Source organism: Amblyomma mixtum, chromosome 3 (assembly GCF_055824585.1).
Source record: "Amblyomma mixtum isolate Tamu chromosome 3, ASM5582458v1, whole genome shotgun sequence".
Classification (NCBI taxonomy): domain Eukaryota; kingdom Metazoa; phylum Arthropoda; class Arachnida; order Ixodida; family Ixodidae; genus Amblyomma; species Amblyomma mixtum.
In genome coordinates, this window is record NC_143014.1 from 426,516,023 (window position 1) to 426,530,940 (window position 14,918).

A 14,918-nucleotide genomic window follows, 5' to 3' on the forward strand; every position below is an offset into this window, starting at 1 on the left:
CCTTTAGTGCGCTGAACGTGAGCAGATTACTTTGGTAGTCTGCTGCGAATTTGCAGCTCCATTTTGATCCGTTACCTCAAAATGTAATGCAAAATGTAAACAGGCGCATTGCTACAGAAAAAGAAGGAATTATATTGGTTTTATAATCGAACAAAAATGGTCACCTCAACTGACGAAACTTCTCTGCAAGCCTGCTCAGTTTTTTTGATGTCGTCTCCAACGCAAAAAACAAACTTTGGTTGGACATCTCCAAACTGGTAACGAGACTCTCCTGGAGAAAAAAAACAAACAAAAAACGAACGTTGCAAAACCGGCACAATAGTATTAAGGTGATTGAATGGGCTCGTTCTTGCAAGTCTAGATCTATTTTTACACGAGGGAAACACAAAATTATGCGAGGATAAAAAGCTACATTCTTAAAGCAGACATTTAGCTACGGTGGCTAAGAAGTCACTGTAATAAAGTGGCACTGTATGGCTACCACTAACCTTCGGTGAGATTGGTCTTGATGAGTGCGGCTGTGCCACCAGCGAAGAAAGTGCCGCATATGGCGACTAGGAGCTCGCTGCTGCTGGCGGCCTGGAACGCGACCACATCTCCCGGGCGCAGGCCGAGTCTCCGAAGCCCAGCCGCAACCCGGCGGCATGCATCCAGCAGTTCGCCGAAGGTGTACCGCGAGCCAGACTTGGCATCAACCTGCGAGAGGGCATATGCCGGCAAATCAAGGTAGAGAGGCACCAGCACGACACATTCAAGTAGAGGAAATTACCACAGTTTTCGGTTCCTCCGCGGCTAAGTGAGGCTTTTCCAGATCCCTTCTCTGGACTCTGAGATCCCACTTCTAGGCCTCGTCGGTTAGGCCTACCTTAAGAACATTTTCACTGGCTCAGATGACGACTCGGGTGTTTACTGCGACGACTGAGCTGACCCGTTTGCAATGGACAAAGTGTCGTGCACACGTATCGAGCTGGAATGAAACGTGATGAGAAGCGACTTACGTACTCTCTCATGCCGAGTTCTTCGCCTACCAGAGAGGAAACTACCACACAAAAGTTCTAGGTTCATTTGCCTTCAGGAGTGGGTGATAAAGGATGAAAATCAGGTGGCGTATTTGTGTACAAGGACGAGTGTATCGTGAGCCATACTCTCAATTATTAAATTTTTCAGTGGTCAGTGGTGGTAAAATTTTTACTATCAAAATTTTGTTCGGCCACAGCGCCGAGGCTAACTGTTTTTTCGTAATTCTAAAAACTGATAGCGATATTTGTCATGATCGGCTACACAGCCCTCAGAAATGAAAGAGGCTAACATTAATAGTTAAAAGGGTAACTATTCAATACTTGTTAACCACCCTGCTAGTTAGCACGACGTTGCGGCATTCTGGTGTACTACACCGCTGACAGTGCCATGCCGCAAAAAGCTGCCTTCTAATTCAAAACGCCTATTTTTAAGAACTGTGTAAAATCTTATGTGAAACAACCTGTATATTGTCGCAGAATACCCATCAGCCATGCAATCACCACATTACCTTTACCCATTCCCTATTTCAATGAGTGCTTGGCTCGCCTAGGACCAGCTGTAAGCCGAACTGGTCCTCGCGCTGCTAGACCGCTGTCAACTTAGCAGCTGACACAAAAGCAGCCAATAAAGTGTTATCCCTCGCTCTGCATCATTTGCTTGCAAACGTCCATATAACGGTACTTGTAAGGTATAGTTTCTGAGTAAAAACCTGCCAACACGTCTGAATGGGCTGGCGCGTTGGGCACTGCTGGCGGCACAACGCCGCCGCGCAAGGGACAGCCTACTGGTGGCGAGGAGTACGTGAGAAAGCACCGCCGCGCAACGCTTTCTCCATTCCAAACCAGCCGAAGACCGTCCATCTGTAGGAGCGCGCACAGCGTTGCCACCTCTGGAATATAACTTCCTTAGGAGCCAGGAGGTGGCGACACTGCCAATTCCCACGTGACTAAGTCTCACGCCCCTCATTGGTCTTCCCGCACCACGGCACGCGGCAAGCCGACGAAAACGGCGGTGGTAGCAGCGCTGCTAGGGTAGCGCTGCTCTTCTGCGAACAGTGAGGGACTACTTCGGCTGCGTGGCTGTTGTCAACCATCGGGATGGCGGTGTTTCGAGGTGAATCTGTTCCCGCCACATTAGTAGGCTGGCCAATATGGGCAAACATTAGGTAATCTGAACAGTTGAACGACAAGCTGTCCTGCTAGCTCTCCGCCGGGCACAGCAATGTCATCGAATTCAACATATCCCGAAAAGCGCCGCATGAAACCTGAGACAACGCCTGAGCCCCTGCTGAAAGTAAGTCGAGGCGTCACACATGCGTTGCAGTTGCGTCTCCACTGTGTACATTGCTACGAACCGCTTAGGAGTTTACGGGCTCTTAGTTTTTTTGCGATTTTGAAGTTTGTTCCACTTCTTTATCTGGTAGCAAGATGGGCTCGGCATAAAAAGTGTTTCTGTCAGCTACCAGTGCAGACTTGCAGCTGCTGCATCGCCACTTCTCATTTAGGAAGTCACCAATCCCAGAGCGACTAAGGCTATGAGAGACACCGTAGTGGAGGGCTCCGGAAATTTCGTCCACCTGGGGTTCTTTAACGTGCACTGACATCGCACAGTACACGGGCCTCTAGAATTTCTCCTCCAAAGAAATTCTAGCCGTCGCGGCTGGGATTGAACCCGCGTCTTTTGGGTCAGCAGCCGAGCACCATAACTGCTGAGCCACCGCGGCGGCTAGTATAATATTCATATCGAAGATTCCAAGTATTTTTTTTCCAGAAGTAACCTGAGAAATATATCGCCAATAAAGTGTACCAACAAGACCGTGTAAATGTGCAGGAAGCGAAAGGCAACACGAGAATGTGCGGCCTCCGCGCTTCGCGAAGCGCTGCTGCAGACACCCGGAGAGAATCGGCGACAAAGACGCATGCGCAGGAAGCACAGGTTACCGCTCTTTCCGCGTATGGCCGGGCGCCGGCCATTTTCGCCGACTCTCGGCGGCAGCCTTTCGCGACGCGCGGAGCTCACACACTCCCGTGTTGCCTTTTATATTGCTGCTGCCTGTGCCATGAGCGCCATCCCAAAATGCGAACGAGTTAAAGTTACCGCAAAAAGAAGAAAACAAAAATATTAGTGCGCTGGAGGAGTTAAGACGCAAAGCATATTAACACTTCCACGCAGCGGTTGCGAGACCATCAATGTGGAATTCAAATGGAGAAGGACGACAGCGCTGCAATCTACCTCAAGTAAAATCTTATGTTTTGCGGCTCCCATTTCAACACTTGCGTTTGCGTTTTATTCCACGCCGACACATCTACACAGACCTGTTTTATGCCGCAAGGCTATTTCTTTAGTAATTGTTCTAATTTTTTACGACTGTTTCTTTTCCGTATGAGTTATTATTTTTTCGTGAAATTTCGCGCGCATTCCACACTTACTAGTGGGACGGGTGCTAAGTACTCTAATGATGTTCGTGATTTACAAGATCGGTTGCTGTTCAGTTTGCATTCTCCATGAAGATCATCTGTTCAACGGTATGTGTCATGTCGTGCTGCTCCCCATATATTTGACGAGGCTACTCAAACGAGGAACCATAGGCTCAACCCATGGTATCATTCCCAGCGTCGCTACAGGCACGCGGAACTCTGCGGGCGGTTCAGTCTCACGGCGCATAAATGCGGTGCTCTGAACACTCGCGCCATTGTTATCATCGTACTTCTGGGCACGCGGGCCGGAGCAAGCTACAACCGAGAACTGTCAACAAAGCCGACAACCTCGCGACGGCCGCAGACCGGATGCCCTTTGTCTCAGAAAAAAAAGGGTTCCCTCTCTCGCACCTTCTGGCCACTTCGACAGGACACAGGTAGACTAAGCCCTGCACGACTGCAGCGGACTGTCCCACGGGGTGCCAAGGAGTACCAGGAAGCGCTGCGGGGTCCGGCCATCATGTTTTGACATCGGAATTCGTCTCCAAAGGGGAAGCTGGCCCCGCGTACTCTTCCGCATAGCTTGCATGCGCATTGATGAGAAACACGTGCGACCTGCTGCACACCGTGGGAATGTCACTCGTGGAGATTCCTGTCTTCCCGACGAAGATGGCACCCTCCTCCTCAAGTTCAACACGTGATTGGGGCGGGTCCCCTGAAGAGAGTGCGTGATGACCTGCCCCAGTGAACTTGGACACGCCTTCCTCGGCAAACACAGCCTCCATCTAGATATTTTAGGGAAGAAAACCCTTATAAACACCCGCGCAAAGGAGGGTGTTGGAGACGGAGGGGCCGTTGAGTAGACTGACTCGTTTAGCCCCGTAAGTGCCCAGCTCCGAAGGACGGTGTCGAACTCCGTTATGGAGGAAACTGTGCAGGAGGTTTATTTATACATATTTACAGTCGAGATGGGAGTGTTCAGGTCACAAAAGAACATACGGTCAAATTGGCTTCGTATTCCCCAGATCCCTGACTGGGGAATAAAGTTCGGAGAACGATGAACAATCAGCTAGGCAGTTGTGGACACTGGTGGTACCACCCACGGTAGGGGGCGGTGTAAAGGGCGGAGACAGAGTCATCAGACACGGATGTGTCACTTCGTCCACTGCGGCAAGTCTTCTGTGCGTTGCCTCCGTGGGAAAGTATTTTCCCGCAGTCTCCCAGCAGGTCAATGAACGTCCTCATACTCTCCTGCCGGATGTCCAAAGCACGATACCTCTGTCGAGCACACATCCGTTTTTTAATTAACAGCAGCAGCTTGACCTTTCGCCGCATCACTCTGTCCGGCGACCCGAGGGCAGACTCGGCCACTTGAAGGCGCCGCCGTCGCCGCTGCTTCCTCCACTGCTGCCGCCGTCTTCAACCCTCGCCGCATCTTTGCCTGACGATGACTCACGTCTGGTACTAATTCTTCCCAGGCCTGTACTCTCCGATCTTAACAAACGTCAAGGGGTCCCTCATATCAAGCGGATTTCTCTCATGGAGACTCTTCGACTGAGAAGCTTTCCCAGTTGCTGTACATGTACATAATGTAAATAGTTGTATAAAGTTTTCCTTGAGATCCTCGTAACCCATTCTCCGATCATCCTCGTCCCATCACCGGTCCGGCCATGCTAGCCGAGTCGCAGCAACTGGTTGTCAGCAGTGGGATCATCTGCGTGGTGTCCTGGCTCCGGTGTTGGTGAGTGCATCACCTTCTCTCCTTGAGTACTGCCAGGCTTAGTATTTGTGCTGCTCTTCCTGGTAGTGTGCGTTGGATGGCCTTTTCGGATTTGAGCCTTCCTTTGAACCAACATCCTTTAGAGACTAGCGATCAGATTACTAGCGAGCACTTAAGGGCAGTCATGGACTGGCGAAAACAGCATAAGGTGGAACTGATCTCCTTATGTGGAGAATTAGGGATTGATTATGGGAAAACAATGAAGAAACAGCAGGTTGTTAGGGCAATAGAGGACCTCGGTTTTTAGGACGAGGAGATAGTGGAGCAATGGGAGGAAATAAAAAAAAACAGGGGTTAGAGGAACAAAAAGAAAAGAGGAATTGGACGAACGAAAAATAAAAATGGAATTCGAGGAATGAAAAAGAAACGAGGTGCTGGAGGAACAAAAGTGGAAAGATGAAGTAGAGCTAGAAAGGAAGCGACTGAGGGTGAAGTTAGCTGAAGCTCCGACAGAAGCAGCGAAAGCGGGCACGGCCTCTGTTGTGAGTAGTCAGCCATCGAAGCCGCCCAAAATGAAAGAACTTTCAACATGGGCGATTATATCGGGTTGTTCATTTTGAACTTTTAGCGCGCATACGAAATCCATAACTTTCTTCGCGCAACTTGGCCCCAACACCTCTTGACGGTTCTGCCATGTGAGGCTGCCGACGTGCTTGCTCGGCTAGCAAAGGCGGAGGCGGATGACTACGATAAAGTGAAGGCCGCCTTGATGAAAAAGTACCGGCTGTCGGCTGACGCTTTCCGTCGACGGTTCAGAAGGATATGGAAGCGGCCCTTTGAGTCATTCCCAGATTTTGCCTACTATCTTAAGGCAAATCTGAAAGAATGGCTCAACGCTGCGGAGGTTAGTGATGACCGTGACAAAGTTGTAGAACATATCTGTCTAGAACAATTTTACAACTGTCTAAATGGGGAAACGTGGCTCTCGGTGAAAGACAGGCCCGAAAAGGAAAGCTTAGAGGGCGCCGCTGAGCTCGCGGAAGAGTTCCAGGTCAGGCGCGAAACAGGAAAAGAAAACTTACGGGCAGCAACAAAGCTCTACAGGGAGTTTGCGAGGCGCCCATTGAGGAACGAGAATAGAGCAGCCCCACCGAGGGTAGAGAAGGGGGCAAATGAGGGGTACCGCGAAAAAGGCTCCGTTGGTAGAAATCACGCAGGCAAAGCAAAAAAAGAGAAGGAACATGCTAAAGCCTTCGAGACGAGGAAACCAGCAGTCTGTTTCCGCTGTAACCAGCTCGGACATATTGTCACGTTGTAGTGACGGCAGTCCAGCGGTCAGGAAGACACCAACCAGTCTTGGAAACGAAGCTCTTTATTTGGGCTGACTTGCGCCCGCAAAATAACTGAATCACTCGGCGGCGGCGTAAGCAACAAGCGTGCTCGTCGATCGTCGAACTACGAATATCCGCCGCTCGCGGCATCGCTCAATTTAAAGCCGGCAAGGAAACTTCCAGATAACAGGTCAAGATCATCTACGGTAATCTGGAAAAACCTAGATGCAGCCTTTCAAGGCTGCCAACAATCGAGATTAGTCTGGTCGCTTCTCGCGCCACGAACAAAAGTGATAACGACCCTTTCCTGCTGCCTTGAGCGTGAACGAACAAACACTGCAATGATACGTGGCATTACCCCCCTTCCAAAGAAGCATCGTCTCGATGCTTTAAAATGAAATTAAACACGGAGAATGCTTCGAGAACTTAAAGTCCTTTAGCGTTCCTAATAAGGTGTAAGGGCAGCGGTAAAAGCTTCAAATCTGGCCGTGTCGTCGTCGTTGTCGGTGTTGTAGTTTTTGTCGTCGTAGGGTCGTCGTATGTGTCGTCGTAGTAGTCGTCGTCGTCGCAGGGGTCGTCTTGTCGTAGGGGTCGTCTTGTCGTAGGGGTCGTCTTGTCGTAGGGGTCGTCTTGTCGTAGGGGTCGTCTTGTCGTAGGGGTCGTCTTGTCGTAGGGGTCGTCTTGTCGTAGGGGTCGTCTTATCGTAGGGGTCGTCTTATCGTAGGGGTCGTCTTATCGTAGGGGTCGGCTTATCATAGGTGTCGTCGTTGTCGTAGGGTTCGTCGTTGTCGTAGGGTTCGTCGTCGTCGTAGGGCTCGTCGTCGTCGTAGGGGGCATGGTCTTCTGCTTTCGTCGATGGAGGATCTTAGTTCTTGCGCTCAGAAGCAACCTCACCTCCAGAGGCTGCTTTATTCAGTTTAACCTTCGGGGGCTGGGGAAGCGTCCACGCACTCCGTAGCCTCGGCTAGGAGATACTTAGCGCGGTGACGATGGCGACGGAGAACGCGATAGGCGGCTCGGCGATGAGTATCCTTCCCGACGCAAAAAATCCTCGATTTCGGCTGGTCGCTGGCCGGGTCGGGGTCGTGGGGCGTCGTAAGGGAACCCTCGGATGCCCATTCTCCAGTATGGGCAGTACCGGAGAATGTGACCGGCTTCTCCGCAGTGGAAGCATTGTGGGCGGCGCTGGTCGGGTGTTCTCCACTCGACGCATTTTCTCGGCCGTGTACGACGCTCGTAGGACGGGCGTGTTGAGGCGAGAGGGCGGCGCTCCAGCGCAGCTGGCTAAGGGCGATAGGGGCTTGGATCCCGTCGTCGAGGTACAGGACGGCGCACTGCTGCGGCGTAAGTCATGGCTGGAGGTTCCAGAGGCTGCGTGGTAGACTGGAGTCAGGTCTTCCGGCGAATAACTCAAACGGCTGGCGTCACGACTTGCAGGGGTTGTCCGGTACCTGGAAGGCTACCCAGCACCTCCACCAGATGTCACGTTGTAGTGACGGCAGTCCACCGGTCAGGAAGACACCAACCAGTCTTGGAAACGAAGCTCTTTATTTGGGCTGACTTGCGCCCGCAAAATAACTGAATCACTCGGCGGCGGCGTAGAAAGAGAAGTTTATTTTTTCTGTTTTAACATAGAAAATACAAAACAAAACAGATGAACTTAATTCTCTGATCAGTCAAGCACATGCGCAGTGACGCAGCACTGAGCACGTCAGTAATGCAGTAAAAATGCCGATACTCGACCGCCGCGCAGGACGATAAAGTACGTCGACCATTTGCGCAAGAACTCAGCCTCGCTCATTGACAGAGCGTCCATGCATGCTTGTTCAAAGAGGCGCGTGCGCAGGCGCTGCAACATTGGGAACATTGTTCTTTGCGGACGCCCATTTAAGGATGCCACTCCACGCTGCCGCCACAAAACGAACATGCCGACACACAAGAGCATATTTTGAAACACTTCGGGAGAACTAGTGCGCGCTTCCAGGCGGGTTAAAAACATGCGTGACACTAATGTCCAAAAGGTGCGCGCAACTACACACTCAAACATTGCGTGCTGCAAAGTTTCAAGCAGACCGCACTGCGGGCATCGGGCGGAGGGCGCCACGCCCCACGCCGCAAGGCGGTCTCTTGTGGGCAGGACCCGCCAGTCTCGCAGCCAGCCGAAGTCCCTGACATCTGCAGGAAGCGTAGCTGAGGTCAGTTGGCGCCAGCGTTCCCGTCTCGTTTTCTGGAGTTGTTCGCGGGTCAGCGCAGCGACCGTTAGTGCTTCACACATTCTGGAGGGCGGGGTTTCATCAACATCCAGATCGGGCACGCTGGCAGTCAACGACGTCAGTGTGCGACGCACATTAACGAAAAATGCCGGCGGCTGCTCGGCTGTAGGGCCAACCACGTGTAAGCGGCGGCGGCGTAGAAAGAGAAGTTTATTTTTTCTGTTTTAAAATAGAAAATACAAAACAAAACAGATTAACTTAATTCTCTGATCAGTCAAGCACATGCGCAGTGACGCAGCACTGAGCACGTCAGTAATGCAGTAAAAATGCCGATACTCGACCGCCGCGCAGGACGATAAAGTATGTCGACCATTTGCGCAAGAACTCAGCCTCGCTCATTGACAGAGCGTCCATGCATGCTTGTTCAAAGAGGCGCGTGCGCAGGCGCTGAAAGGCTACTAGAGAATGAGTCATATTTGCACCATCACTGAGGCGATAGGGAAGAGCGCGGAATATAAGCAACCACTATATTGAACCTTTATAGATGTCACGTTGTAGTGACGGCAGTCCAGCGGTCAGGAAGACACCAGAAATACTTGCAAACGAAGCTCTTTATTTGGGCTGACTTGCGCCCGCAAAAGACCTGACTCACTCGGTGGCGGCGTAAGCAACAAGCGTGCTCGTCGATCGTCGAACTACGAATGTCCGCCGCTCGCGGCATCGCTCAATTTAAAGCCGGCAAGGAAACTTCCAGATAACAGGTCAAGATCATCTACGGTAATCTGGAAAAACCTAGATGCAGCCTTTCAAGGCTGCGAACAATCAAGATTACTCTGGTCGCTTCTCGCGCCACGAACAAAAGTGATAACGACCCTTTCCTGCTGCCTTGAGCGTGAACGAACAAACACTGCAATGATACGTGGCAATATCGCCAGTGCCTGTCGAAGGTATAGGCTGTTTTTTTCGCTGACTACCCTTGAGGAGGAAAATAGGCGCCTACTAGAGCCGTACTTACGCGAAATGATAGTGAATGGGCGACGGTGTCGCGTTCTGCGCGATTCCGCCGCCACAATGGATGTAATGCACCCTGCGCTCGCTTCACCGCAAGATTTCACTGACGAGTGCGCGTGGATTAAGCAGGTGGCGCAGGAGGACATTGTCTCTCTGCCTGTCGCGCGCGTCACCATTGATAGCCCGTTTGGGGTGTGCATACCGAAGCGGCGGTGTCAGCGACCTTGCCGGAGCAGTGCCCCTACCTTTTTTTTTCAAACCGTCGGAGGAGGAGCTAAAGAAGAGGCCCTTGAGTTACGGCGACCACTCTGTGCACGCGCTAACGCGTTACACATCCCGCGATATCGCGGCCCAGTTGATCCCTGAGGGAGCTGAGCAGCAGGGAATCGTCGAAGGAAATGCCGCGGTAGATGCAGAGACCATGACTCTCGCGGATGAACTGCCTGCCGTGTCACCTAATGAGGACAAGGACGAATTAGAAATTTCTCTTGAGCCCCCTTATTAGATGGCTTTCCCGAGCTGATTGAAGTAGACCGGGAGACCATCGCAGCTGAACAGGCAAACGACGCGACTCTCCAAGATTTGAGTGATCATGTCGATGAAAGGTTGGCGAAAAAAACGTCGTTCTGAAGCGGCGGGCGGGAGTACTACATAGGCAGTACAAAGACGCCAAAGGCGTGCATGAGGATCAGCTAGTGATGCCACAAAAAATACCGGTCTAGCCTCCTAAAGCTTTGCCATGAAAGCGGCTGGTCCGGCCATCTCGGCATCAAAAAACAAAGGCCCGGCTTTTGAGAGAATTTTATTGGCCAGGGCGTTTTAAAAATGCTGAGAAATTCGTGAAGACGTGTGACGCGTGTCAAAGGGTGGAAAAATCACAAGATAAAAATAACGCACCTCTCAAACTTGTGCCATTGACCAGCGAACCGCTCCGGCGCCCTGTCGTGGATGTTGTAGGTCCACTACTTGCAACTGCATAAGGCTATCGCTACATCCTAACAATCAACTGCCCAGCAACAAAATTTTCGGAGGCAATTCCCCTGAAGGAGCTCGACTATGGGAATTGTCGACGGGCTGTGGGAGGTGTTTTCTAGGATCGGTTTCCCCGCCGAGTTGCACAGCGACCAAGGCAGCGTGTTCACAAGCGCACCTTTCTAGAGAAATGCGGGATTCGCATTATTCACAGCTCTATCAGACACCCTGAAAGTAACAGCGTCGAGGCGTGGCATTCTGTGCTGAAAAAAAGTCCTCAGGGCCTTGTGCTACAAGCACCGATGAGACTGGGAAGCGTGTTTGCCAGCCACCATGTTTGCTCTTAGCTTAGTACCGCATGAAGCCACCGCATGCCAGCTGAGCTGGCATGCGGCCAGTCGCTAAGGTCGCCCCTTCGCATGCTTCGCGAATCTGGCGAGGGCAGAAGAGAGGATTCCACCGTCCTCGAGTATGTACTTCAGCTACTGGGACGGCTTCAGTCGTGCAAAGAGCTAGTTGAGGCTGACATGAAGTCGGCCCAGCAGAAAGCAAAACTCTACTACGACCGCAACGCGCGGCAGCGTTCGTTTTCTGCAGGGGAAAAAGTAATGCTGCTGGCCGCGTCGAAAGCAAACAAGCTGGACGTGCAGTGGGAGGTTGTGGAGAAAATGTCGGAAACCAACTACGTGTTAAAATTCCGGGTAGACGGAAAGAGGTAAAAATTTACCACTGCAATCTCATGAAGCCCTATCGAGAACGCGTAGCGATCGGCCAGCTTTCATTACATGCCCCTGACGAGGTACAGGCAGATTTTGTATTTCCTGGCAATGGCTCCCCCTCCTTCAATAGCGTTCTTAAGAGAATACTTAGAGATGCAGTTCTCACCGAACCACAAAAGGAGGACCTACAGTGGCTACTTTTAGAACTTGAGGACACTTTCGCAGATAGTCCGGGAAAGAAACTCCTAATGGAGCACGATATCCAAATGACTAGCGAAGGGCCTATTCGCTCCCGACCGTATCGCGCCTCGCCCAGACAGAGAGAGATCCTCAGTGGCGAGATTTGTCGCATGCTTGATCTCGGTGTCATTGTGCCAGCGGAAAGCGAATACACGTCCCCTATCGTGCTGGTAGAAGTACCTGGAGAGGAGCCTCGGCCCTACATTGATTACGGGAAGTGAAAAGCGGTCGCACGAGACCAACTTTACCCTATTCTTAATTTGAAAGCGCGGGTGGAAACTATCACTAGAGCTCAGTACGTCTCGACTCTCGACCTAACCCGCGGCTACTGGCAGGTTCCCCTGACCTAAAGGGCAAGTCGCTACGCGGCCTTTATCTCACCCCTCGGCACTTTTCGACCACTCGTAATGATCTTCGGGCTCAAGAACACGCCGTTTTGCTTTTCGCGGTTGATGGATAGAGTGTTGGCAGGGGCGGAGGCACACGCGCTTCCGTACCTGGACGATATTGCAGTGTTTTCTGACAGCTGGAAGGCTCACTTGAGTCAATTGCATGATATTTTGACCCGACGACAAGAGGCGGGGTTGGCGGTCCGTGCAGAAAAGTGCCAGATTGGGAAGGCCGAGGTTGAGTACCTTGGTCACGTTTTCGGAAGGGGCTACCGCCGGCCGCTGGACACCAGGGTCACTGCCATACGCGATTATCCTAGGCCATCCACTAAGACATATACTCGCCTTTCTGCGGTTGGTAGGCTATTATCAGCACTGTATACCAGGCTGTTCGGAGGTGGCGACTCCGCTCACGGACAGCTTTGGGAAGACAGAGCCGGTTAAGGTGAACTGGAACAACAGGAGGAACGAGATTTTCTCGCGTTAAAGAGAGCGCTGACTAGCCTCCCCGTACTGAAGGCTCCACCCTACGACCGCAACTTCATTATTCAGTGCGACGCGAATGAGCGGGGTGTGGGGGCGGTTCTGAGCTAACACGACGAGAACGGAGAGGAACATCCCGTGCTGTTCGTGAGCAGGAAACTCACGACCGTTGAAGAAGCGTACAGCGCCTCGGAGAAGGAGTGCGTATGTTTAGTGTGAGCTACTCAAAAACTGCAGTGGTACTTGGCGGGCTCACGAGACGCGATCGATACCGATCACTGCCGACTGGCATGGCTGCGCAACATGACTCCAAAAAAATTCAGGGAGCACTTTGACTGTCTAAAGTGCGTAGAGGCGAAAGCGTTTTCCGCACCACTTTGACTGCCTCTGTGGCACTGGTGGCGTCACATACAATTGAGTACCAATTGCTAATTGATGACAAATCACTAATTAATGGTTAATTACTGTTTAATGCCTAAATACTAATTACTGCTTATTAATGACGCTTACGCTTCGCCTATCACGGCCGCTAGATACAAAGCGCAAAGCGAGGTGCGGCCAGCCACGTCGCGCCGCCGACAATGGGTGAGCATGTCCTGGCGGAGTTTACAGTCGCGGCCGCTGTTTTCGGTGGGGGCGCCACTGTTCGGGGACAGGTCCCGGGAGTGGACTCCCGAAGCGCTCCTTGCTTCGTCGTGTTCGAGCGCGTTTGCGTCATGTAGAACCGCGTTTGCGTCGTGTAAAACCGCGTTTGCCTTCCATATTCAATGCAAAATAAAAACCACTACTACTACTATTCACGTTCCTCATGTCTGCAGTAGAGATGTGAAGGCCTGAAAAAAACACTGCAATTTTGGGAAAAAAACGGTTTTTTTCGTTTTTTTCAGACGAGGAAAAATGGAAAGAAACACCGAAAATTTCACAATGCAATTTCAAGGTTTTACGATTGCTTGCTTTTAGTTTAGGTTTTTGTTTCTGCTTTGAAAATCATTACAGCGTGCATCGTTCAATGACTGGAGAGCAGACGTCATCGCCGGTGCCAGGTAGTGCTTTTAAAACGTTCGTGCTGCGAGTACGCGGGTTGAAGTCGAGGCCACATATAAGATCCAGGCTTGACTTAAAAACACACTAATACTTGAAATCACGGCTGAAGTAGAACAAAATGGCTGCAAATTCTACAGCGCGAAACACACGGCATAAATAACATAGGCTGCTGTGCACGTAAGTGGTTTTGGCCAAATGCAAGCCTAGCTTGTTGATTTCCAGCGTAGCAGAGTACAGGACATCCACAGGAATTTGGTCCAGGAGAGACGTCTTCAGCGAAGCACGTGGCCCCATCTACCTGGTGGCAATGCCTCTGCACTAACCAGCCGCTAACTCGTCTGGCTTGCCGACTGCTGCAGATACCACCATCATCCGCCAGCTGCGAACGAAACTGGTCACGTTTCGGAAACGTCCATACAAGGATTCGCAACATTCTTTCAGGGGAACGCGTTCGAAAGCTTGTGTATTTGTAGTCGAACATAGCTGTGGACACAGCTTCAATCCATGCTGCTGCGCGTAGTGCCGCATCCAGCGACAGTGACTCTGAGTCCGATATGGAGTGACTTATGGATCAGTTTTCATGTTCCCTTTCTCGGTGCAATAGAACAAAAAGTTCGTTCCACAAATATGGTATTTATATCTCCATATTCGCCTCAAGTGCAAATCATTATTTATCTTCTCGGTGCAATAGAACAAGAAGTTCGTTTCACAATATGACATCTATAACTCCATATTCGACTGAACTTCGGTGCATTATTATTGATCGTTGTGCTGTTGAAAATAAATCTCTTTTTGTCACGTTTTGCAAAATTTCCAATTTTTTATGAAAAAGAACCCTGAAAAAAAAACGGTTTTTTTCATGCCCTTCAAAATTTCTTGAAATTTTACATCTCTAGTCTGCAGTGCTTTATTTGGATTTTCTGCTGTGCGCATGAGTGAGCACGTTTGCCTCGCGTCTGCGGTGCTGGATTTGGACTTTTCGCGTGCGCGTGAATGAATGTTTGCCTCGTGTCTGCCGTGCACTCTGGGATTTTCGTGCATGCGTGTGTGGAGGTCAGGGACGTGTATGGGGCACGATGTCGCGCATCTGCCGTGTGCCACTGTCCGTCACGAACTCCAGAAAACTGCCAACTGTGAGATATCATGAGTTTCCCTCTGAACTACAGCGTCGAGAAGCGTGGCTGAAAATATCGCTCGCCAAGGACTGTCAGGGAAAGGAAGAGAGTGGGTGCCAAGCGACAGGTCTCTGGCATGTTCCTTGCATTTTACAGAGAATGACTACAAAAAGTAAGGTCAAGGAAGGTTCTTGTGAATGGTTCCTTCCTTTCTTGTATGACCATGCAATAAAAGTATCAAGTA

At 51.0% G+C, this 14,918-nt stretch overlaps 1 protein-coding gene across 1 annotated transcript in view; it reads right to left on the minus strand.

Annotated features, from left to right (window-relative positions):
* Positions 1-14,918, minus strand: part of LOC149357978 (uncharacterized) — a 107,500-nt gene that overhangs the window by 59,140 nt on the left and 33,442 nt on the right. The window contains exons 2-3 of the mRNA XM_089576696.1: positions 489-696; positions 165-271 (exon numbers count right to left, since the gene is read on the minus strand). Coding sequence (XP_089432822.1) covers positions 165-271; positions 489-696 — 315 coding nt within the window. The remainder of the gene's footprint in view (positions 1-164; positions 272-488; positions 697-14,918) is intronic.